Source organism: Peromyscus eremicus, chromosome 11 (assembly GCF_949786415.1).
Source record: "Peromyscus eremicus chromosome 11, PerEre_H2_v1, whole genome shotgun sequence".
Lineage (NCBI taxonomy): Eukaryota > Metazoa > Chordata > Mammalia > Rodentia > Cricetidae > Peromyscus > Peromyscus eremicus.
The window spans coordinates 852433-877446 of record NC_081427.1 but is presented as its reverse complement, the minus strand read 5'-3'; the positions used below and the strand labels follow the sequence as shown (position 1 = coordinate 877446).

The 25014-nt window shown below is 48.0% G+C and overlaps 1 protein-coding gene across 4 annotated transcripts; it reads right to left on the bottom strand.

Annotated features, from left to right (window-relative positions):
- Nucleotides 1-9499: 9499 nt before the first annotated feature.
- On the bottom strand, nt 9500-22137 carry Slc6a18 (solute carrier family 6 member 18). 4 transcript variants are annotated; one of them, XM_059276628.1, is made up of 12 exons: nt 21981-22137; nt 20417-20557; nt 20065-20202; nt 19126-19307; nt 17396-17506; nt 16603-16715; nt 15003-15131; nt 12910-13066; nt 11772-11976; nt 11224-11383; nt 10853-11015; nt 9528-9665 (listed from the first exon to the last, which is right to left on the bottom strand). In XM_059276628.1, the coding sequence occupies exons 1-12, from the start codon at nt 22135-22137 to the stop codon at nt 9528-9530; spliced, it is 1794 nt and encodes a 597-aa protein (XP_059132611.1). The 4 variants fall into 4 exon arrangements, with proteins under 4 accessions (XP_059132613.1, XP_059132614.1, XP_059132611.1 ...); XM_059276629.1 differs by having other exon boundaries at nt 11224-11356; nt 11775-11976; XM_059276630.1 differs by lacking the exon at nt 10853-11015 and having other exon boundaries at nt 9500-9665.
- Between the last annotated feature and the right edge of the window lie 2877 nt (nt 22138-25014).

Here is a 25014-nt window from a genome sequence, read left to right as displayed (position 1 = left end):
ATTTGTCTTTCTGGGTCTGGGATACTTCCTCAGGATGTTTTTTTTTTCTAGTTCTGTCCATTTACCTAAGAATTCCATGATGTCTGTTAAAAAAAATGGCTGAGTGATACTCTGTTGTGTAAATGCACCATGTTTTGTTTATCCATTCTTCTGCAGCCAGACATTATGCAGAGAGAAAGTCCTTGGAACACAAAACTAAATGGGATGTCTTCATCCAATCTCTCCCCTCAAACCTCAGGGAACCCTGATGAACAGGAGGCAGAAAATGTGTTAAAGGCCTGTCCTTCTTCTAGGGACATCTAGGTTGTTTCCAGTTTCTGGCTATTATGAATAGAGCAGTAATGAACATGATTGAGCAAGTGTCCTTGAAGCATCCTTTGGGTATATGCCTAAAAGCGGTATAGCTGGATCTTGAGGTAGATCGATTCCCAACTTTCTGAGGAACTGCCATGTTGATTACCATAATGGCTATTCAAGTTTGCACTAGTAGGAGTCTTTTAAAACCCCAAGTCTGCTCCCAGTGACACACCTCCTCCAATGAGGCCACACCTCCTGATCCAGTTCTACCAACTGGGAACCAAACATTCAGATATATGAGCCTATGGGGGCCATTCTCATTCATATCAATAGCACCACATTCCACTTCTGGGCCCACATAGGCTTGTAGCCATATCATAATGCAAAATGCATTCTGTAGTCAGAGCTTTTCTGTGTCCTGGCCTGCTGGCAGTCAGGACAAATCTCTCCCACTTGTGTCCCCCAAGTAAACACACAGAGGCTTATATTAATTATAACTGCTCAGTCATTAGCTCAGGCTTTCCACTGACTAGCTCTTACATTTAAACTCAGCCCATTTCTGTTAATCTATATGTTGCCATGTGTTCCGTGGCTTTACCTGTATGCCATTACATGCTGCTCCCTGGACTGCAGGCTGGCATCTGCTTACTCAGCCTTCCTGTTCCCAGAATTCTCCTTGTCCGTTTACCCCACCTATACTTCCTGCCTGGCTACTGGCTATTTATCAACCAATCAGAGCAACACATTCACAGTATACAGAACATCCCACAGAAAGCATTCAGTCCAACTCAAAAGTCCCAATAGTCCTCCACAGTCTAAAAGCCCAAAGTCTCTTCTGAGACTCAAGGCAGTAGCCCCTTATAAAATCAAAAAACAAATTACATACTTCCAACACAGTGGCACAGAATATACTTTTCCATTCCAAAAAATAGAGGAAAGGGGACACAGTAAGGAAATACTGGACCAAAGCAAAACCAAACCCCGCAGGGCAGATTCTGTATCTCTGTGGAGATATGAGATGTCTCTTCATATCTCCAACTCCTTCCAGCTTTGTTGACTGCAGCACACTTCTTTCCTTTGGGCTGGTTCCACACCCTGTCTGCAGCTCTCCTTGCAGGTATCCCATGGCTGTGGCATTTCCAACATCTTGGGGTCTCTCGGGGCCTCCATGCAGGGACTCCCCTGCCACATGCTTGGCCTCAGCTGCTTTCCTTAACTGCGGAGGAAGATCCCACAACCTCTTCCCATTTGCATTTTCCTTGTTGAAGCCATAATGTCATGGCTGGTGCTGCCAGGTTCTGCTTTCTTGGGCTGAAACCTGGGCCCCTCCATGACTTACACGTATACAAGCTTGTACCTGTTGATGGTTTTTGTTTTTAGATGTCCTTCGGCCTTTGCCTTTCAGAGATTACAGGTTAGCTAGGCGGAGTTTTCCCCTGAAGATACCATTCCCTTTATTCCGTTTATTATCAGGCCTTTCTTTTAACTTCTCATCTCTTTGAGCACAAGGCTTGGCTCCAACATTGCATTTCCTGGTGCTCTTTATCCCCTCAAACTGTGTTGGTATTTTTTTTACCCCTTTTGTTCTTTTTCATTGTAGTTCTACATAAGAATGGTCACTGATAACCATGTGACCCAGTCAATATTAGATTATCTTGAAATCTCCTCCACCAGTGACATTATTTCAAAACTCTTCAATTTAGCCTCAGGAAGATTTTTAGGACAGGGACAAAAAGTGGCCGCATTGTTTGCTAAAATACCCCAAGAATGGTCTGTAGCCTGGCTGCTGTTATTGTCCCTCATTAGAACCTCTTGGTCTGGGCCTCCACAATCCATATTGCTCTCAACACTACATGTCTCAGCACCATGCTCCTACTGGGACAGCCCATTAAGCCTGTCAGCCTTACAGCATTTAACTGATTTTCTAGTCCAAAGTCCCAAAGTCTTTCATATTTCTCCAGACAATGGCATGGTAAGGCCTGTCACAGCAATACCCCAGTCTCTGGTACCAACTTCTGTCTTAATTACTGTTCTATTGCTGTGAAGAAACACCATAATCAAAGCAACTTATAAAGGAAGGCATTTATTTGGGGTCTTGTTTATAGTTTCAGAGGGTTAGTCCATGACCATCATGGCAGGGAGCATGGCAGCTGGTAGACAGTCATGGTGCTGGAGCAGTAGCTGAGAGCTCACATCTGATCCACAAGTACCAGACAGAGAGACTGGAGAGAAAGGGGGAGACTAGGTCTGGTATGAGCTTTTAAAACCTCAAAGCCCACCCCCAATGACACACCTTCTCCAACAAAGCTTTATCTCCTAATCCTTCCCAAACAGTTCCACTAACTGGAGATCAAACATTCAAATATATGAATGTATAAAGGCCATTCAGATCATGACAACCTAACAAAGGAGATGAAAGGCCCCTACAATGAAAACTTTAAATCTCTGAAGAAATAGATTAAGGAAGACATTAGAGAACAGAAAAACTTCCCATGTTAACCAATTGGTAAATTAATATTGTGACAATATAACCATTCTGAAGGCAGTTTACAGATGCAATCAATACAAGCTCGGTAAAAAACCCCACAACATTATTCAGAGAAATAGAAAAAATTCATGTGGAACCACAAAAGACCCCAGATAGCCAAAACAATCTCGAGCAAAAAACAATTCTGAGGAGATTACCGTTCTAGATCTCAAGTTATATTACAGAGCTACAGTAAAATATCACAAAAACAGACATGTGGATCAACAAAACAAGATAGAAGACCCAAACACGAGTGCATGAAATATAGCCATCTGATATTTAGCAAAGATACCAAAAATATACACTGGAGAAAAGACAACATTTTCCATAAAGGTGCAACAGGGGCATGCATGTCTTGGCAGTAACCAGCAGCTGTCTAATTTGTTTCAAAGCCCACTCAACAGGAGGGAAATCATGCCTAGTACTGGAATTTAGCCAACTCTCTGGGGTTAGTGAGGCTATGGATCTAAGAAGAACTTAATTTGGCCATTTTTCTAAACCAGCATAATTTCTAACTGCGTGCTAAGTATATATCCTTACACCCATAGATAAGTGTAGTGCTCACCCCTCATCAAAGAACGTTTGCAACAATTAGGTAACATTACAGAAATCCACAATGAGATGAATGCTGAAAACAAGTGATCATGGAGTACCCAGTCCCAGTGGATTCCTCTACGACACAACCTCTGTTGTAACCTAAGGAAGAATGTAAGAGCCAGAGGACCAAGTAAACTGAGATTTTTGTCTCCTAGAAATGGCAGGGTGGCTACACCCATGATACCTCAACATATGGCTACCTAAACAAGAGCTGAACAAAAAGATCAATATACATGGTTCTTCCTTTCTCTGGCTCCAGGGAGGAGCAGACAGCCTCAAGCTCTGTTCAGAGTCAAGTTGGAATGTGCAGGTGGGTGGGGAAAATACAGGATAAGGCCATAGAAGCATAATCCAAGGTATGAGCAAGGATATGGGGTATGCTGAAGGGTAGCAATCTCTGGGAGCCTCTGGTGAATCTGGCCTGGGCCTTACGCCTGCTTTTGTGCCATGGGCCCCTACAGTAAGGAGTTTGTAGGAACACCTAGGATGAGTTTGTCCTCAGACAGGCAGCCAGGGCCCTCCTGTCTACTCTGTTGAAGTACCACCTGTCCCTGCAGACCAGCACAGTAGCTCCCTCCAGAGAGAAGTCAGCTCTCAGTAGAGCTAGACAAATGCCATTCAATAGACAGCCTGAGGATAACATAGGGAACAGGAAGACCAGCATAAAGAGCATAGAGGTGTAAAGAACAGCTCCCCACCTCCCTGCCCCCAGCTTCCAAATGGACTGACTGAGCTGGATTCACTGAGCTCTTAGTCACAACAATTAGCTTTGAGCAATTCTGGAAGCTTCTGGGATATCACTGGTGGGACCAGAGAAACTGTACCTTGGACAGGGCTCTCAGCCCCAGCGCTGATGCAGCCTAATTGGCCCCAGCTGGCCTTATGACAGTGCCTTGTTCATCCTGCTGCCTTTTAGTGCATCCAAGTGACTAAGCCGAAGGCATTTACAGCAGAGCCAAGTCCAGGGAGTGGATCATAAATGTACCCAGGCTCCTGGAACTTCCGTATGGAGGGTGTATGTTTGAGGATCTTGACAGCCAGCCTGCTGGAACCAACCCAGTCCCAGGGCAGAGGACACTCAGTAACGGGATTAAAATAGGGTTGGGAAATCCCAGGATCCAAGGTCACAGCTCAGCAGGAGACTAGAAATCTTCCGCCTGGGCTGAGCACACTCAGGCCTCATCAGCCAATCCACTAGGTGCCAGCATCTTATCTCTAGCCATGTTCATCTAGTTCCAGCTCTCCTCAAGACCACTTGTATTCCTGTCAAATTGTTAAGCCCTCGCTAAAGGCTCATGTCCTAATGGGCCCCAACTCATGAGTTGCTGAGTTCTTTCTTCAGTTACTGTGGAGACTGCCAGATCCTCCCTGGGGGAAACAAAACCGGTGAAGTTAAAAGGCAATGGGGAATCTAATTTGGGGGTTCTCCTAAGATCTGAGCTGAAACTTATTGGTGTGGTGGTGGTGTGTGTTCCCTTGCAAGTGTAGAACCCCTGTGAGGAAGTCAGGTGTGCTGGTGCATGCTTGTAATCCCAGAACTGTCAAGGCGGAGACAAATGTATCCTTGGGGCTCCCTGGATGCCTAACCTGCTTGGTGAGTTCTAGGCCAGTGAGAGACCCTATCTAAAAATCAAATTAAAAATAATTTTTTAAATGGGGATGGCTCCTGAGAAAGGACACTTAAGCTCATTCTCTGACCTCTGCAAACATGCACAATCAGAGAAGAACAGGAATGAGAAGGATTTGAGCATGAGAAAGCAATGTCAATGGAACCAGTCATAAGCTTCCTACAGGATAAGAGTTCCTTCTTGCGCTTCTCTGGACACCCACACACTGGGCTCAATACTCGGTACCTAGATGTTCACCTGCGAAGGATATCATAGAACTAAAGGGAGTTCCTAAAACTGGATGGACTGCAGGAACCCAGAGACAGGAGCTGATGCAGAGGCCATGAACAGTGCTGCTTACTGGCTTGCTCTGACAGCTTGCTCAGTCTGTTTTCTTATAGAACCAAGACCATCAGCCCAGGGGTGTCCCCACCCACAATGGAGTGGGCCCTCCCACATCAATCACTAATTAAGAAAATGCCCTACAGGCTTGCCTGCAGCCCAGTTGTATGGATGAATTTTCTTTTCTTTTTTTCAGTTTTTCAAGGCAGGGTTTCTCTGTGTAGCCATGGCTGTCCTAGAACTCTCTGTAGCCCAGGCTGGCCCTGGACTCACAGAGATCTACCTGCCTCTGCCTCCCGAGTGCTGGGATTAAAGGTGTGTGTCACCAGCAGCCAGCTGGATGAATTATCTTAATTGAGGTTACCTTCCCTCAAATGATTTTCACTTGTGTCAAGTTGACATAAGCCGAGCACACTTATGGTGAGCAGAAAAATGACAACAAAGAGGTGCTGGTCCCCAGAAACTGACTATGCTACCTGATCATGAAATGTGGCTGTGGTTACAGATGGAGTGAAGATCTGTTGACCTGAAGATGTGAATCATCCTGTTTATCTGGGTGGGCCTGAGATCATCACAGGGGTCAGTAAGAGGGAATGCTGAGTAGAATTGGATTGTAGAAAGACTAAACCAGCCACTGCAGTCTTTGAGCTGGAGGAAAGGGCCAAGCGCAGTAATGAAGGCACAATCGACCAGACTAGCTAAGGACAGGTGCTGCCCAGCACGCCTCAACCATGGCCCAGTGAGACCTGATTCACACTCTGGGCCTCCGCGGCAGTAAGAGCACAGGTATGTTTAGGAATAGCTTCTGATTTTCAGGAATTTGTTATGGCAACAAGTGAGGAGACAAACTCAGGACTTGTTCTCAGGATCTGGGGACCAGTGTGAAGACCTGTGGCAGGAGACAGGACAGGAGTGAAACAAGATTAACATGGGAAAGAAGCCATTTTGCAGAGGAAGTCTGGAGTCCTTCACTTGAACTTTTTATCAGGAATGGATCATGTTCAGTGATACACAAACTTGGGAGAGCTGTGTGCTCTCCCTTTCATAGCAAGCTGTCTCTCTTTCTATTTCCAGCCACATATTCCTGAAGCAATTCTAGAATCAAATACCCACAAATTCAGATCTGCAGTTTGGCACCTCTAAACATGCTTTCCCTGATAGTCTGGGCTTTTTCTGTTTCTCTACATCCATACCTAGTTTAAAAGGCATAACTTCTTCATCTCCCCTCTTCTGGCAGCTGCTTGGATTTTCTTCTTGCTTGTATTGTTTTTCCTCTCAAACTTTAATAAAAAATGTCCTCAAGCTGCCTTCTGAGTCTATTTTTAATTATTTTACTAATGAGACTGAGAACCCAAAGGGAACCCCAGTTTTCCTGACAACAGAGCCACTTCTGTAGCCCAGCCAGAGCAGGTGCCCACAAAGTTGCACAGGCCCTCTTACCCTTCCTGAATGCCACCTCCCTTACCTCAGCAGGATGTAGACACTGATAGGGTGATGAGGTGACTGCAGCTCACAAACTCCCAGGTGGCCCAGGCTGCTGGGGGGGGGGGTCTTTAAACTGAGGGGTGGGGTGCACCTCTTTAGGCTAAACTCTGTTCACCAAGGATGCGGGAAATTGGAGGCACATCTGGGGTTGGTAGAATTTATGTTATATATCCCTGCATGGCTGGGATATATCCCTGCAATGATGCCATAAGGAAGGTGACTTCCACGGTCTGCTCTCCTGCAGTTGAAATGCAGCAGGGCCAGGTCCTTGCTTCACACAAGCATGACAGAAAGGGCCCAAGTGAAACTTGTTCTCTATGATAAGACACAACAGCCTGGGATGGCGTCTGCTTCAGGTAGTCCCCTCAGCAGACTCACTCCCTAGCCACAGTGGTGGTGCCTTTCACAATGAATTCCAGTTCCACCTATTGTAAGAGGGGGCTGCTTCTCATACAGCAAGTTGGCTTGACTGAGCATGTATTCTCAGGATCACCTGGACTACAGAATTAGCTTGCACCCTAGAGTGGAGAGGAACACCTCTCCAAGTATAACCCTAACCTTAGTTGTAGGATAGAGCTAGGCAGAAGAAAAACACTGAGGGAAGGGAGGGCTCCTGTGGCTGAGGAAGACATGGACACTATGTTCATCTCAGAGTTGACAGGCCATTCATAGCAGCTTCATTTCTAAGTTGACACTGTTGCCCTGAGAAGTGGTGTGTTCCTGCAAGTTGTAGGTCTTGTGGTCCAGTCTTTGCTGGGCAGGCCTAGCCTATGATTTTCTCAAGGGCAGGGTCAACTTGAAAGTTCCTTGCATGTAGGTATGGTCATGCAGGCTCAGACCATTCACCCTTGCTCTGCAGTCTGGGCCCTTGTTCATTTCCTCCTGGTTAGTGCTTTGGTAGCCATCCCAATTTCCAAAGCACTCACCAGAGGCTCCCAACAATCAGTCTGTTTGACAGAGGCTGGTAGGCCTCTGCTGTTTTAGACTGCCCATCTGTCTGTATGTCCACCTATCAACCACTCATTGGACATGCCTCCTGCCATCGTCCCTTCTGTGCAGATATTCTCATAGCTGCATCAAGAATGTGTGCAGAATGGATTGCTCTGAAGACATAAGTACTCAAACCCTTGTTCTCCATAGCTAAGCAGGACTCCATGTTCTGGGCTCCAGGATCCAGGGTACATATGCTTTCATTTCAGCTCCTGGCAGAAAGCATTTTCTTCCAAGGTACTGGCAGAGCCCATGCCGCTTTTGTGATGTTCTACACCAAAAATTTTCCCCTAACAATAGGCCCCTACAACACCCTATATGTTTTTAAAGCACTATATGGACATAAAATTTGCCTTGTATAAAGATAGGTGACTCTCAACATCCCTGCTTATCAAGAGCATTTATCAATGGCAGAATGGTAGGCATGGACAGTTGTCACAGTCCAGGATGCTGGACCAAGGTCAGGATTTAACCCTCGGTAGGCTTGAGTACTTAGGGTTGGGCACCCTGGGATTCATTCCATGTGTGGTGCTCAGCGGATCTGCAGGTGAACAGCCCCAGAAACCTCTGTGTTTACTTTGATCCGAGCTGGCCATGACAAAGATGGCTTCCATTAAGACAGATTTTCACACATAAACCTTTCTTGCTTAAAATGTCAGCACCATGAGCAGCATATCTAGCACAATCTCCTTCAAGACACCATAGTCTGTTGTGTCTGAGCAGTTACTGACATCACAAAGCCACTAGTTGGTGTAGATGGCTCTATGGGGACTAATCAGAAGTGGACATCTTTGTCCAGGGCTCCAGGCTTCAAAGATGACCCTGATTTCACAGTGTTGCTATAAGGGGCAGAAAACAAGAGGACAAAAGGGAGAGAGGAAGGGGTCCCTGAGCACTGAGGAACTGAGAAAAAGCCCTTCTGTGATTCTGAAGTCATGGCTTTGCCTGCAGGCTGCAGAGGACTGGGCAGTAAAGTGTCACAGTGAGTGAACAGATGTGAGTGAATAAATGATTATCACTCTCATAAGAGAGTAGAAACTGACTGACCTACAGTAGCCTTTCTGCTCTTTCTTGACAAGCAAAAATTAGACGCTTAAAAAACAAAATGACAATATGTATGGTGAATCAGTGATACAGTCGGTACCTCTTTGGCTTGTGACCGCCCCACCTCACCCCTGTGACACTGGTCATAGACATGTGATAGGGGGTTCTCTAATGGTTTCTAATCTGCACTTGTGGGTCTCTTCACAGATGTGGTAACTTCAGGCTGATAGGGAAGGAGGAAGAGGTTTCCTGCCCATCAGTTTCCTCCCACTGAGCTCAGCTCTTCTTTGAAGACCAGCATTAGGGCTGGATTTCTAGAATTAGTAATGTGGAGACCACTCATAGAAAATGGATTCCACAGTCCTGCCACTGCCAACTAAGTACACTCAGGGCTTCCCCACTCAGCATGGATTGATGATACCCATTGGACAACATGCAGCTACCCTGAACCTATGAGTCTTCCACCATACTGAAAGCTGGGAAAGCAATAATCACGTGGTCTGAGTCGGGGACAGCGTGTAATGAGGCTGGGTCTGAGTAGCACAAGTCTACCTCCCCACCCTGGTCTACCCTGGCTCTGCCCTTCAGCAGCCTCTGCTCTCCTGAGGCTTCAGACCACTTTCCAGATGTGTATCCTTTCACCTCTGCCTGCGCTGGTACAATAGATGAGCCAGAGCAACTGCTGGGACCCACAGTGAGGGCAAGAAGGACAGGAGCACACAGATGATCTGCACCCAGCCAGGGTAGAGCTTCTCCTCTCTTGAGGGGAAATGTTCCTGTGGGAACAGAAGGGCATGATCAGATATGTGTCCCAGCAGGGCCTACACCACCCATTTCCAAGTGGAGCCAGGCTGATCCTTGACCACCACCAAGTTAAGTGGCAACTTCGCTCCCCACTTCCTGAAACCACAGCAAGCTCACAGATTCTGGGGGAAATGAAAAAAGTTTGGCCAGGACTTCCTCTACCCCAGCCCCTCCTGAGAGTGGGAACCATCGAAAGGCCAGCTTTGTACAACTGTCACTCTGGGTCCCCATCTTTCTCCTCTGTGATATGGCAACACCACCCACCCAGCTTGCAGATGCTTCCTGTGTGTTTGCATGAGCAAGTAGAAGGTACATCTAATGGGACGGTTCTCATGAAAGCTTTCTAAGTGTACAGCCTCCTTTACAGGTCCCTGCTGCTCTGCTAGGGTCTCTCTTTAGCATGGACTGGGAGAGGATTGCTCTCATGATAATGAGAGACACAGATGCAGCTGAAGTTCAGAACTATGTATGTGTGCCTCTAAGGACCAAGCAGTTGAGTAAAGGCTAGGAGTTACAGCTGGAAGGCACTAGCCCACCTTAGGAGACTGTGAAAAGCCTGAGGCCATATTGATAGTCATAAGATGCCCTCTGTCCATCATTTATCTTGTCATAGATAGAAACTGAGCAGTTTTCTGGGTGCTTGTCCTGAAGCACAGACAGTGAAATGAGGCCATGTCTCTAAGAAAGAGGCCAGTGGGACCTATGATGCATCTAAAGCCATGGTTCTCAATCTTCCTAATGCTGTGACCCTTTAATCTCATGTTGTGGTGACCCCTCAACCATAAATTTTTTCATTGCTACTTCAAAGCTGTAATTTTGCTACTTTTATGAATAGTAATGCAAATAGCTGTGTTTTCCAATGGTCTTGGGTGACCCTGTGAAAAGTCATTTTACCCCAAAAGGTTGTGACCCAAAGGTTGAGAACCACTGCCCTAGAGTCTAGACACCACTGAGATCTACATTCCGCTTACCAAAGCTCCTGACTTGGAATGCCAACATCCTCAGGCCTTATAGATAACCATCTACCTACATACCTAGATCCCCAGTTACCAAAGTGGTCAGACTACACTACCATGTGTAGATCATCTAAGCCACGGGTAGAACCATGGATGCTAGGTCAAGCCTGAGGGATCCCCACAGCCTTATGGGAAGGACCTACATATTGTGGGTTCCAGGCTTTGTAGCTGGGTGGCCTCTGGGACAGAAGGATGATGTAGGACAGGAAGATGCTGAACAGCAGGGTAGGGCTCACCACCCTCCATGTCACCTGCCAGTAGAGGCTGGGCCGCCGCCCAGTCATCCACTCAATGTCATCACAGAACCTGCAGAAGACACTGGCTCAGGCTCCCTTGTGTGGCCTCATTGGACAGCCCATCCTTTAAAATCAAGAACAGTGGGCACCCTGAGGCCACCCTGGATCTTAGGGTACCATCTCAGAGTTTTCCCCAGGATCCGGACAGCTGTGGGTACTGCTGCACCACCAACTCCATTTCCTGCTCTGCCCTGAGATGGGGCATGGGAACGACTTACCGCTTCATCCCATAAACGTAAATGACCCCAACCACCTCCATGAAGGCAAAAATGATCAAATTCAAAGAAGCTGCAAAACTGTCAAAGATCTCCAGCCAATAGTTCCCAGACTGCAGTGTGAAGCAGATGGCCGAGAGGAAACAGACAAGGCAGACCATCCCTGGGGACAAAGGCAAGCAGGGTGAGAGTGCGGTGGAGGACCAGGAGGCCCCGGCAGCAGGCTTTTCAGGTTTCCTTGGCTCCATCCCTTGGTTCCTTTCTCCCCCATCTCGCTCAGTACTTTGCCAGGCAGCAGGGATGGGGGAGGGGAAGTCAGCTCTTCCTCCTCCCTTCTCCCACTCCTATCTTCCTTCCCCCAATCTTTCCTTCTCACTATTCCCCAACCCAGGGCCACTGGGGTTTCCCAACCTCTAGAGGTCAGCCTGGTCCAGCCTTCCGCAAGACATGGGCCCCAGAGCTCTGCTTCCAAATGGACTGTTGAACAGTGGGCGGGATGGACAAAAGGCTAGGGTGGGCAGTGGGGACAGGCCCTCCACCCATCTACTTACCAGTTATGACTTCTTTAGGGATACCTCTGGGTAAGATCCCCATGTCAAATACTGGTGTGATGACACTCTCCATGTTCCCAAACATGGAGGACAGACCCAGGGTGAACAGCATCCCAAAGAAGAGCACAGACCACACAGAAGCACCTGGCATGTGCAGGACTGCTTCTGTAAAAACGATGAATGCCAGGCCTGGCCCTGAGGCACTCTGCAACACAGAGGCTCTGCTGTGGTCATGTACATAGCACACAACTCATATCATAACACATACACACCCACACCATTACACATGTGCTTCCATCCATACCTTTGCCGGAATATGCTCCACTGTAACATGTACACATCTCACACAGTGACACATGTGCATACACAATGATGTGTGTGCTCACCATAACATATACACAATGCATACCATGACACATGTGCCCTACACAGTGACATGTCTGTGCTTCACACTGTAACACATGCGTACCTTCATTGTGATACATGTGTACCTACACTGGAACATATGCACCCACACCATGACACATATATATGCTCACTATGACACATGTGAACTCTACACTATGATACACACATGCCTCACACCATGACATAGGCATACCCTACACTGTGACATGTGCATGCCCCACAGCATCACATATGTGCACCCTCACACCCACCATAACATGTGTGTCCCATACTGTGACATGTACACACTCCATACCATGACCTATATAAACACCTGCCTTCTGGTGTCAGAAGTGCTACCCTGCCTTTCTGGGAAAACAGGCCACAGACACACTTCTGAGGGAAGGGAGCTTTCCTTCTTGAATAAGAAATATCTAGCAGTTAAGCAGGGACTCTATGGGCTTGGGGTCAGGGGCCAGGAACTACTGCCCTGAGAATCTTCCCCCTGAGTGGTCATCCCTAGCCTGGTGCCTATTGGTCCCCAGCATCCACTGGCCTCTATGACAAGGCTGTGGCTACTTCCTCCATGTTCTGTGTCCCAGCAATGTTGTCATACTAAAGTTGTCCTGTCTGCCAGATGCAGATGGACTGAGGTGCTTTTCTGTGGTTCCCAGACTTTTGCCGCTCAGCATTCTCCCTATGTGGCCCTGGTTTCCTAAGGACAGCCCTCCTGTCCTGTCCCTGTGGGTACCTTATCCAGAAAGTCTTCCAGATGGCAGGTCTTCAGGGGGAGTTGGGCCAATCTCTCAGCCTGAGTGGCATTTAGGTACATGAGGACAGCTGGGTACTCATCTCTGGAGATGCTAAGCTCTGGAAAGTCGAACTCATTGATGAGGCTCAAGATGTTTCTGCAGGAGCAGAAAAGGGCTGGTGAGGATGGGGCTGGAAGCTCTACAATGGCCAGCAAGTGTTCCAATGTTTCAGGGAAGTTCTGGAACAAATAGCAGCACCCAGATGAGAACTCCATCCTTTCTAGACCCTTTGGTGTCCCGTGGATGCCTGTGTCTGGCCAGCATTGGGCAGAGGAGGCTGTTTCCACCTGTAGACCAAGACTAGGGGCACCTCTTCTGTGGGTATGAATGAGGAAGAGTCAGATTCCCGCCTCATCAGTGAAGGATCTGGCAGTAAGGAGGTAGCAGACTTTGGCATCAGACACTTGATGCTGCTTTTACAGACACGTAAAATATAGGGGTTATAGGGCAGTTAAGACTTCTGCCCAGAATTCTAAGGAAAGTCTGGGAAGCCAGGCAATGAAATGAGGTAAAAGTTCCTGCAGGCAGCTGCTGAGGAGACAGTGTGGGAAGGTGTGAAGGTGAAGCCTAAGTTGCTACGGACACTTCAAGATGTTGGAGATACCAAGAATGTGGAGTTTCTGCTAAGGAAAGCTGCAGACTACAAGTAGAACTGGTATAAGAGAAAGGTCATATGAGCTACAACTAGGAAGGCCATGAAAGCAGGGCTACCGAAGCCTATTAGAACTCATACCACTACCATGTGTGCTGTGTACCAGACACAGAGATGCAGGATTTCTCACTAACATGTGTGCTGTGTACTAGACACAGAGATGCAGGATTTCTCACTAACATGTGTGCTGTGTACCAGACACAGAGATGCAGGATTTCTCACTAACATGTGTGCTGTGTACCAGACACAGAGATGCAGGATTTCTCACTAACGTGTGTGCTGTGTACCAGACACAGAGATGCAGGATTTCACTTTTTTTGTCTTTTCTAGTTTTTGGTCTTGCTTTGGCTTGATCCTTCTTTGCTATTCTGCTGATCCTCCCTTTTAAAATGAGAATGTTTCCTGTGCCACTGTATCTTGAAGAGACCTTTCTTTTTGATGTTACAGTTGCTTACAGCTAGGAGTTTGTGTCATTTTCAGAAGAGACTTTGAACTTCGACTTTCAAGCAACGTTACAACTGTTGAGACTTTGAGGATGCTTGGAGATAGATTGAATGCATTTTTCATTGTGAGACAGCTATGTGTCTTTGGGGGCAGAGGTGGAATGTAATGATTGAAATAGAAAGCATCCCACATATGGTCATGTGTGAAAGCTTGGTCCCATGCTGTCAGTACTGTTTTAAAGGTTCTAGAAACTTAAAGAGGAAGTAAGTCACTGGAAGTGTATCCTTGGGAAAACTTATCTCTGGATCCTTTTTTATTTCTTTGATGCCTATTCAAAATGAGTTGAGGGAAAAAAAAATAAAAAATAAAAAAAAATAAAAAAAATGAGTTGAGGAATCTCCACATACACTCTTACTGTTCTGATGTTCTTTCAACTCAAGCATATGAGGCCAAAAGAACATGGACTGAACTTTCTAAATGTTAGAATCTAAAACCATGAGCAAAATAAATTCTTTTTGTAAGTTATTTCTGTCAGGTATTTTTGTCACAGTGATGAGAAAAGCAACCAATGTGTGCCTCTTCTAGAACTCAGTGGCCATAGGCGTTGCTCAGTAGCATTGTAGCCTCTGCCCTCTATGTCACAGCTGTCTCTTCTGTGTCCATTTCTGACTCATAAGGACATCTATCATTGCTTTAGGATCACCCTACTCCAGGATTACCTTATCTCAATTCCTATCTTACTTCCATCAATGATCCCTTTCTAATAAAGCCACATTCTGAGGTTGCCAGTAGACAGGAACTTTCAGAGGACACTGTTCATCTCATGACCCTGAGGAAGTAGGACACGTCCACACATTCTGTGTGTATGTGGATTCCAGTGTGGGCATCTGTCTGATGACTTTGCCCTGTAAAGCCCAGTACAGCACCTATGCTCACCTGTCCAGGCACCTCCCATAGTCATTGGTCGCCTTGAATCCCATGATGGAGAAGATGGTGATGGATGCATACAGGGAGGTCATACTGTTGACTAGGGCAATGATCACAGCATCCTTCTCACAGTTGTTCCTGGACACAAGCACATGGCCATCATGGGACTTTCTAGGTCAGAACCAGGCTTCCTATGGGAGGAAATGGGAACAACAATTCCCTCCTTAGCACCTCCACAGCCTGAGGCATGCTCACTCTGAACCTGGAGGATATGGGGTGGAGGGGGGGTGATCTCATGCTCCCAGGATGACTTCAGCCGTTCTCCACACTCCTCCACTACAACCCAGCTCGGAACCACCAAGGGTCTGGGCATTAATGGGGTGGTGGGCATGAATGCAGGTTTTTGAGACTAACCTCCAAGGAGAATGCACTCTGAGTGAATTCAGGCCAGTAAGCTATTACAAACACTCAGAGACCTCCTCTGTCCTACAGAAAGGTGGGTGACCACATAAAGTTGGTTTGTCAGAGTCTGCCATAGTGTGCCCCAGTGGCTTAGCTTAGTAGTGTTGCACCCTGGATGCTATGTGTAGACTGGGTATCTGGCAGCAGCATCTGTGTGTGTCAGCACCAGACCAGCAAGTTTAACACTACATATATGTGTTTACGGTCCATGTATATGTTTTGCACATTTTGGCCAGCATCCTGCCCAGTATGAAAGACATATGAATGCTGTCACCAAAAATGAAGTTGCTGGAGCTGGGGAGATAGCTCAGTGGTTAAGAATACTTGTTGTTCTAGCAGAGGACTGAAGTTAAGTTCTCAGCACCTACAAACATCTGTAACATCTGTTTCAGGAGATCTGGCCTCTTCTGACCTCCTCTGGCACCAGGCCATGTGTACACAGTAGGCAAAACACCCACACACGTAAAAATAAGTTAATAAAAATAAAAAGTAATTTAAAATAAGTCATGAAGAAAATGAAGCTGCCCGTGTCAGCCATAACAAAAAGCAAAACCGGAGATCATGACAGAAGGGAGCTCAGGCACAGTTGCCTAATAGCCGCTCTGGCAGGGATTCTCCTGGACCAAAGCCTCACGTAAAGTCCACCAAAGAATACTTCCGCAAGGACATCTGTTAATCCTTCCTGATCAACTTCAGGCTATTGGCCACTATGTCAAGATAACTTGTGAAATCTTCATACTCTTTTGGACCTGACCGTGGTCTGCTGTGTCACGTGGCACATGCCTTCCCATTGCAGTGCGTGCCGTTTCAAAACGGATGCCAAGTTCTTGAAGTATCTTCAATTGCTTTTGTAGTGTACCACTTACGTCCCTGTTCAGCCTTGGGTGAGCGGAGTACTTGGTGGAGTCCAGACACTGCCACCAAGGCCCAATCTGGTAACCTTTAAAGGATATCCTGCATTATCTTCAGTAATATAGTAATAGTTACTCAGGAAGTCTTTAAAAAGCCTCTATTCAGAATGAAATTCCCACTTGCAGTTCACAGGAGGTTCCCCTTATCCAACAGTGTGATTCCAATTTGCTGTCTCAGGTTTGCTGGCTCAATACTGAGGCTGTAAAGGCATCCACACCCCAAATAGGCTGCATACCTGGGCGGGTTGTAGCTTGCAAAAGCAATATGTCCTCCAAAAGCCAGGGACAGGGAGAAAAAAATCTGAGTGGCTGCATCCAGCCACACCCGTGGGTTCTGAAGAATCTTCATCTGGAATGAATGGGGTGGCCTCATTAATGCAGTGGGAAGACCATTCCAGCTTGTCCATCTGACTATTCTATAACATTTGACACACTCATAAGCAGGAGGGCATCACTTGTTTTAACATCTCAGAAGTGAGCAGGCCTGGGGGTAGCACACAACCCAGATCTGACATGACTCTGACAAGGCCCTGACTCAAGAACTTACAGACCCAGGGCTTTGAGTCTTTACCCTCCTAGGCCTGGCACTAGGATAACTTGAGGTGCTCTGAGGGGTAGGAACTATCTTTATACACTCTTTCTATGATGCTCACACTAGGAGAAGTGTGTTGAAAAATTCCCAGGATCTTGGGGTTATCTAGAAAGGTCACAGGCTCTGGGTACAGGCCTCCTGAGTCTTGTATCTCCCTGTTGTGGGGAGCAGGGCAGCAGTCAGTACCTGATCCAGGTGTGAGGCACCTGGTCCCCAGTCAGCCTCTCCCAGCACTGCAATCAATTGAGCCTCAACTTCTGTCATGTGTCTCCCCACTCAGTTATCTACTTGTCCCAGTTGGAAGACTTGCATGCTTCATCTAGCTATGAAGCTCCCCCTCCCCTGAATCCTGTGGGTGCCTTAACTCTGCATTGACTTGGCAAGCCTTACTACAACATGCCCTGGCCAAGATCCCTGGGTGCATAAGGTCTACTTACATTAGGAGTAAACAGGTAGGTCAAGCCCTCTATTGCTCCAGGCAAAGTCAGACCTCTGATGAGGAAGATGGTTAGCACCAGGTAAGGGAACAGGGCTGTAAAGTAGATAGCCTGAGGACAACAAAGTATGAAATGTGGACTGGCCTGTGTCACAAAAAAAGCCTTTGTAAGAGCAGCTCATCTCCCAGTACTCTGGGGCCAGCAGTGGGTACTTGGGGATGTGGGGTCAAGGCAAGATCAGGCTCATGATTTGGACTCAGGACCAACATCACGTGTAGCTCCATTTTCACATTTGTGCCCCGTGGAGTCAACTGAGTTAAGCATTGAGGTCCTAGGACACACAGGTCTCTCCCAAAAACAAGGATAAGTTCCTACAAAGAGGTCCTCTCCTCAGGCTTTTTCTTCCTAGCCTTTGCTCCAGCTTCCCTTTCCCACCCCTCAGCCTCCTCCTCTTACCCTCCAGTCTCTCCTCACCCACTTCCAGCCTTTGTTCCCATCCCCCAACCTCCTCCTTCTCACATCCCAGACTCCCCCTTCAATTCCCCCCTCCCCTTCCACAGCCCACAGCCTCTCCCTCCACAGCTGCCTTCCCAGCCTCCTCCTGCTCTGCCTCCCTTCTGCAATAGCTGTGGGTTCCTCCATCTTCCTTGGGCGGCCTTGTTTCTGACTTGTATCCTTCTGAGCCTCTCTTCAAATTCCTTCCAGTTCCTCTTTCTAGGCTCATTGGTATGTGGCCAGTGTCCTCTCTATACCATCCTCTTTTCCCTGATACTCCAGCTGGCCACAGGGCTAGGCCCTGCCTACACCTGCCTACACTCTACCCTCCTACTCTGGGTCAGTGCTGGTCCTCAGCTGGTATTTCAAGCTTCTGCTCACTAAGTGTCGATGTGGAAAGGATCTGCAAGGCACAATAATCTCTGTGTGTGCCTAAGCCCCATGAAACAGACCATAGGACCTGCTGGTACATTTTCAAGAACTTGCTGAGAACATGACAAGCTGTGTGGATTCTGTACAGAAGCTCTGCAGCCAGCAGTCAAAGGCAGGCCCAGGGTGTGAGGGTCCAAATGGCCACCTAAACACAACCTGCCTGCGCATGACAACCGGGGTGTGTGTGTGTGTGTGTGTGTGTGTGTGTGTGTGTGTGTGTGTGTCTTCCAAAGCCCCCCTCTGGCGTTCCAGAGAACTGCAGTAACCAGTAGTACCGCTTTTCTCTGTCTCTGAAAGACAATCACCTCTTCATAGCAGAGCCAGACAATGCTTGTGCTATTAACACTTTAGAAGCAAAAGCAGTGCCAAGCCAGGGAGGGATATGGGGGAGAGAAACCGGAGGAGGTTCTTAAAGACACGGGTTACCTGGGGTCAGTGGCCATTAGGGGTGGGATGGGGGTGGGTCAGTTGGTGCTCTTGGCAGCTCTGTAGCAATCCACGGAGAGCATGTGGGATGTAACTTCCCAGAGAAAGAGCAATGGGAACAGAGGTTGGCAGGACCCACAGAAGTGGTCAGGGTGGGATGAAAGAGACCCAATAGGATGCTGTCCACAAGAGCACACATTCAACATATTACACAGAGGAGGGCGGACACACTGTGTGAACACACAGAAGAAAGTCAGTCCCCATTAGATGTAGGTCAGTTCCAGGACAGGCAGGACCGAGTAACCAGGAGGGGTCAGTTCTAGAAAGCATCTCTGGCACACGAGCTCCTCACACAGTGTGCAGGCAGTGCAACTCACCTTCCCTGTGCTCTCGATGCCTCTGATGACACACAGGTACACAGTTGACCAGCAGGCTATCAGGCAGAGGAACAGCTTCCACTGGATAGTGCCTGTGTTGTTGATGTCAGATGTGATGTTGAGAGTCTCCCGGTACCAGAAGTAGCTCACAGTGCCACTGCTCTGGCACTCCTGCACAAATCCTAGAGCCAAGAGCACTGTTACTGGTTAGTCACAGAGTTGGGAGACAGTCCATATTGTGCCCTAAGCATTAGCCGTGAACTACAGGTGCCAGCGTGGCAGGCCCTCCACAGCTGGCCTGTCACTCAGCTGCTCTTGAAAGGGCTACTTGGGCTGTTTATACTGCCTCCCTTTTGGGCTCAGGAGCCGTGTGTCCATGTATGTATGTATGTGTGGATATGTGTGGATATGGTGTGTGTATATGTGTGCATGGAGGGCAAAGAATAACTTTGGGTATCATTATTAGAAATGCCATCCCTCTTCTTTGAGACAGGATCTTTCATTGGCCTGACATTCATCAATTAGGCTAGGCTGACTAGTCAGTGAGCCCCAGGGATATTTCTTTCTCTGTCTTCCCAGCACTGGGATTGTAAGCACGCACCACCACATGCAACGTGAGTTCTGGGGAGCACACTTGGATCCTCATGCTTGTGAGGCAAGCGCTTTATCAACTATTTATCTCCTCAGTCCCAGGACCTTCCCTTGCTTCTCTTTGGTACCACAGCTAAGGTGAAGAACTCTGCAAGAGGCCAGGTGCCTCTCTCTGAACAAATCTGTCCAGATGGCTCTGGGCTCAGCAGGTAGTCAGAGGCCAAGAGCTGAAGGACTGGCTTTCAAATGTGCCCTTCAGGGGAGAGACCTGAGGTATGTGCTCTGCAGCTCCACCTGCATCTGTCCAGTGCCACACATGGAACCTCCAAGTTCCCCATGGGTTCTCACCTGTTCTGTTGAGATCCAATGGGCATGTGCTCCAGGGCAGCGGGTATTGGAAGGAGTTGAGGAAGAACCATAGGACCCACAGAAGAACGGTGTTGTAGTACAGGCTGACCAGGAAGGACACTGAGAAACAGCCCAGGCCTGCAGACACAGTAATTCACCCAAGGCCAGGCAGAGAATAAAATGGAATCCTCCCCTTAAACGTGACCTGCCACAGCAGCTTCTGTGTCTTTTTAACAATCGTTGCCCTGTTTTCCTATGCCTGCCATGTCCCTCACCATAAGTGTGCCCCACCCCCCACTTAAGAGGTCCCCAAGGAGCCTGAGTAGTGGCATGGGCTGGGAAGGGAGCATACCTACTCCACCAAGGTAGGGGGAAATGGTCTTCCACACTCCAATGCTGCCCCTTCGTAGGCGCTGGCCGATGGCAAGCTCAATGTAGAAGAGTGGGATTCCCTCAAAGACCAGAGCGATGAAATAGGGAATGAGGAAGGCCCCTGCAAGGACGGGTGAGCAGATATCCCCAGATGCCTGCAGCTGACCAGTGTGGTTAACAAAATGATGACATTTACGCAGTGCTCACAACAGTCTAAGTGCAAGTTTTGTTCCCAGCATGCACTTGGGTAATCCCTCCAGAGAAAGGGGCGGCAGAGTGACATGGAGATCCCACCCAGACCTTAGAGCCTTTGTTACTTATTTTTTAAAGTAGTATCTTGTAGGCTGAAGATATAGCCTAGTGGTTAAAATGTTTGCCTTGCAAGCTTGAGGATCTGAGTTCAAATCCCAGAATCTATGTAAAAAGCTGGACTTGGTTGTGCACACTTGTAATCTCAGCTCTGGAGACAGAGACAGAGAAACAGACAGATAGACAGAGACAGAGACAGAGACAGATCTCCATAGCTTGCTGGACAGCCCACCAAAGCCTACTTGGCAAATTCCAGGTCAGTGAGAGACCATGTATCAAATAGCAAGATAGACAGCACCTGAGAAACAACAGCTGATGTTGTCCTTTGGTCTACACACACACACACACACACACACACACACACACACACACACACTCACTCACACACACACAGAGACACATACAGACACAGACACACACACATAGACACACACACACAGACACACACACAGACACACACACATACACACACACACAGACACACACACACACAGACACACACACACACACATACACACACACACACACACACACACACACACACACACACACACACACGCGAAGCTAAGAAAATCTGGGGAACAGGTCAGCCTGATGTCCCAGCCTGGCCCCACAAAGTCACAATTGTCCTATGGGGAGACGCTCCATGTTAGCTCTCAAGATAGTACAGCCTGTCTGCCTCCTCCTGCACCCCTAGTATAGAGATATCAGTGTGACTGCCCTGAAATTGTAGCTATATGAAAGGAAACGGCTGTCTGAGGGAGGGAGGTGTGTATGTGTGTATGTGGGGGGTGTACAACGTGGCTCCTTTACTAAGTAATAGACACTGGTAGGTAGAGTTTAATGATCAATAAAATAGTGTTCATAGTCCTAGGTGTCCTGCAGACCTGTGCTGTACCAAGGGCCTGCTGCTTTGGGGTTGAATCATTGGTGAAGTCAAGCAGCTTGCTATAATATTATGCAAAGAACCAGGAAGACATCAACCCTGAGTCCAAGGTGGTGATGGGAACCCAGAGTCTGCTGCTTGCATCCAGGACAAAGGCATGATGTGATCCTCAGCAATGGTGTCACATTCTACCCTTGTTTAAGACCCCAGAAGGTTGGACACCAGGACTGACTCAAAGACACTAGGCTATTCTTTGGATAATGGCAAAATATAATTTCCAAGAAGAGACAGTTGCCACTCAAGAGCAGAACAAGCCGGAGTGAGGGCATGGTGTGAGCAGGCAGCTTACCTCCCCCGTAGGTCTGGCACAGGTAGGGGAACCTCCATATGTTACCCAGCCCCACAGCAAAGCCGATGCAGCTCAGGAGGTACTGGAGCTTGTTGTCCCACTTGGGCCTTTCGTCCTCCGTGTCCACAAGTGGGTCCATCCCTGAGGCCTGTGCCATGCCGAGCAGTCACGCTGGGTAAGGCCGGGAGGTGGAGGTGTACAGTGGGCACCGTGCAGCACACTGGTCCAGTAGGCCCTCTGGAATCTCTGCTGGACTGAGGAAGCTGGGGCAGGCAGGCTCTCCTCCAGGCACTTCTCCATGTATTTAAAGAAGCCCAGTTAATTGCTAACTGGCATCAAGTTCCTGCCTACTGCAGAGTCCATCTTCAATACCCGCATCTACCAGCCTACCTGAGGTTAGGCCAGATGCTCCATAGGACCTGCAGGACTCCCAGAATGTCAGGTTCAGTTAGCCATTAAACCTGTTTATTCTGTAACTAAGCCTGGAGTATAAGTAATGCATGCTCACTTTCCTAAGAGACAACAGAGCAGACCCCAAAGTGTCCTCCTCTTCCTCCAGGGTGACACCTTGAAGCTTATGTGGACAGGAGTGTTGTGGTCCAAAACAATGTGCCAGGAGGCTGCTTGCTACTCTCTCTATGATGCTCATCCCAGTGGCCTCAGCAGCCCAAGCTGCCCATAGTCTTCTCTCATGAAGGGTCTGTGAGTGGATTTGGAGCTCACAGCCTACACCTGCTGCTTTTCCCAGTACATCTTGAAGTTCTCTGGGTTCTCTTACTAAGCAGCATGTGCTTCCCAGAATGCACACCACTGTCCAAACTACACATCCACTGCACCAGTCCTATTCGGCCATCCCAGGGCAGCTGCTACGAGGAGCTGACCTTGGCCTTGTGTGGGTGTTGGACATGGTCTTTATTTCCCTGGGACATGAAGTCAGGAAGGGCCCACCAAGTGCTTACTCTTCAAGTACACCTATTTTTCAGGTGTCTGTGGATTTTTTGGCAAGTTCTAAACCTCTGTGTTTTGAGTTTGTCAAGGAAAAACCCCACCTGCACTCCAAGGCTGCACCTGCTCCAGACCCTTGGCACCGCATAGATGACCCTGGCTGAGTATAGTCCACAGCTCTCTATGAATGAGAGTTTTGAGGTGCGGGCACAGGATGCTTCTTCTTCATGTGCAGGGTGTTTGAAAGACTTCTTCTCACCTCTATCCTCTGTACTAGTGGCCCCAATGTTGTCTGGGGTAGCTGGGCAGGACCGAATGACGCTACCATACATGTTTGTGATGCTCTTCAGATTCTGAGATTCTCCCCCACACACACACACACACAATGCTTTTCTCTGGGGATGGGCTAAAAGCATCTTCGGCCCCTGGGACCTGTAATCTTTATCTTCCTGGACACTGTTCTGTCCACTATGCAGCCACAATTCCAAGTATGTAGGCTGCAGAAGCCTAGGCTCTAGGAACTGCATTTATAGGAGATCTTATTTTGAGCATGGTAGCAAAGTGAATAAAAGGTTGAGAAGAGACAAGAACCAGAAGGATGTGGAGGGTATAGAGGAGGATCTTGGGTAGGGGATGCACCCCCTTGAAGTCACCCCCTCCCCATGCTGAGCATGTTTCTGTGATTTTCTCTCCTCCTATTCCTCCTGTGTTACCACTTCTGTTTCCAGCCGACTTCATTCCCATGCAGCCCCCATGTCCCAAGTCCAAAGACCTTCTGGTCATCTGCCAGTAGGCAATAGAGTGTGTAAGACTACACTGCCACAGTGTTGTCTTGGTCTGTCCCTCTGGGCTGTAGGAGCCTCCTTAGAGAAATCCTCCAATCCAGAGCTGTCTGAGAGGTAGGGCTGTACCTACTGACCACATCATTCCTGCAAGTTCTTGGTGCCTGCCATGGCCCTGCTCATCCTTTTAGTCTGAGTGACTTCTATGCCTGATAATGACTCTTTTTTTTTTTTTTTTTTTGGTTTTTTTTTTCGAGACAGGGTTTCTCTGCGTAGCTTTGCGCCTTTCCTGGAACTCACTTGGTAGCCCAGGCTGGCCTCGAACTCACAGAGATCCGCCTGGCTGATAATGACTCTTAACCCAAGAACATAAAATAGGAGTGTTTTATTGAGAAAGATGTATTTTAGACCCATTAACCCACCTGGATTTCTGTCACACAGAGACATGAGACCTAAACATAAGGCATGGACCAGAGATAGCGGACAATTTGGCTCACCTCCATCCAGGCCACACAGGGTCGCATGGGAACCTTCAGTATGCACACCACAGGGCATGTATTAATGGGCACCAATCAATATTTTTCCAGATGAGGCTTCAGAGGCCCACAGGTGGGACCCACTAGTGTGAGACCCTTCATATTCCCCCCAGGGCCAACCACCTTCCTCTGCCTCTGCATGGTTCTTCAGGTCATAGCATCCAGGTGATCAGTGCATATAGAAGGGTGCCAGGTTAGAGGACTCCATCTTTCAACTATAGGAGCTGCATCTTGTGGTGGGTGAAATGTGGCTGGTGTCACCAAGTAGGAAGAACATGCATGATATCAGGTCCCACCACAGTTTCTCATCCTTGTTGGTGAGAATTCTCAGGAAGTCCAGTTCTATTTAAAATTGGTCTTTTCCATGGAAAGAGAAGGGCAGTAGCTTGGTGCAATAGACATTCCAAGTCCCAAGTACCTGTGACTGAGAATGGATGTGAACCCAGAAACAACCAGCCTGTTGGGGAAAGGGACAGGCATGGCCCTCTGTGGCTTTACGGACTGCTGCAAGACTGAGGACTTCTAGGCTTCACAGCCACCTAGGTGCCCAGGACTCTTGGAGTCCTCAACACAGTGGCCACAGCTGAGTTACCCTGTAATTCTCCTTTCCCAACATTTGGCTAAAGATTTACAGGCTCATGCCCTCTTCAGAAGTGCACAGGGTGGCTCCCACTTCAGCAGAGAAGGGAGAGTCAGCTTGGCTGCTCAGCAGCCTGTTCAGTAACCAATGATTAAGCAGGCATTCAGGGTTAGGGTGTGCTGCGTCTGACT

Excerpts from the sequence above, each read along its gene's own strand:
- Slc6a18 (XM_059276628.1), bottom strand. The coding sequence starts at position 22,137 with ATGGCACAGGCCTCAGGGATGGACCCACTTGTGGACACGGAGGACGAA. Across the intron at positions 20,558-21,980 it reads GTGCCAGACCTACGGGGGAG|GGGCCTTCCTCATTCCCTAT; the intron begins GTAAGCTGCCTG and ends CCGTCCTTGCAG. Across the intron at positions 11,977-12,909 it reads TGGAAGACTTTCTGGATAAG|AGTGCCTCAGGGCCAGGCCT; the intron begins GTACCCACAGGG and ends TCTGTGTTGCAG.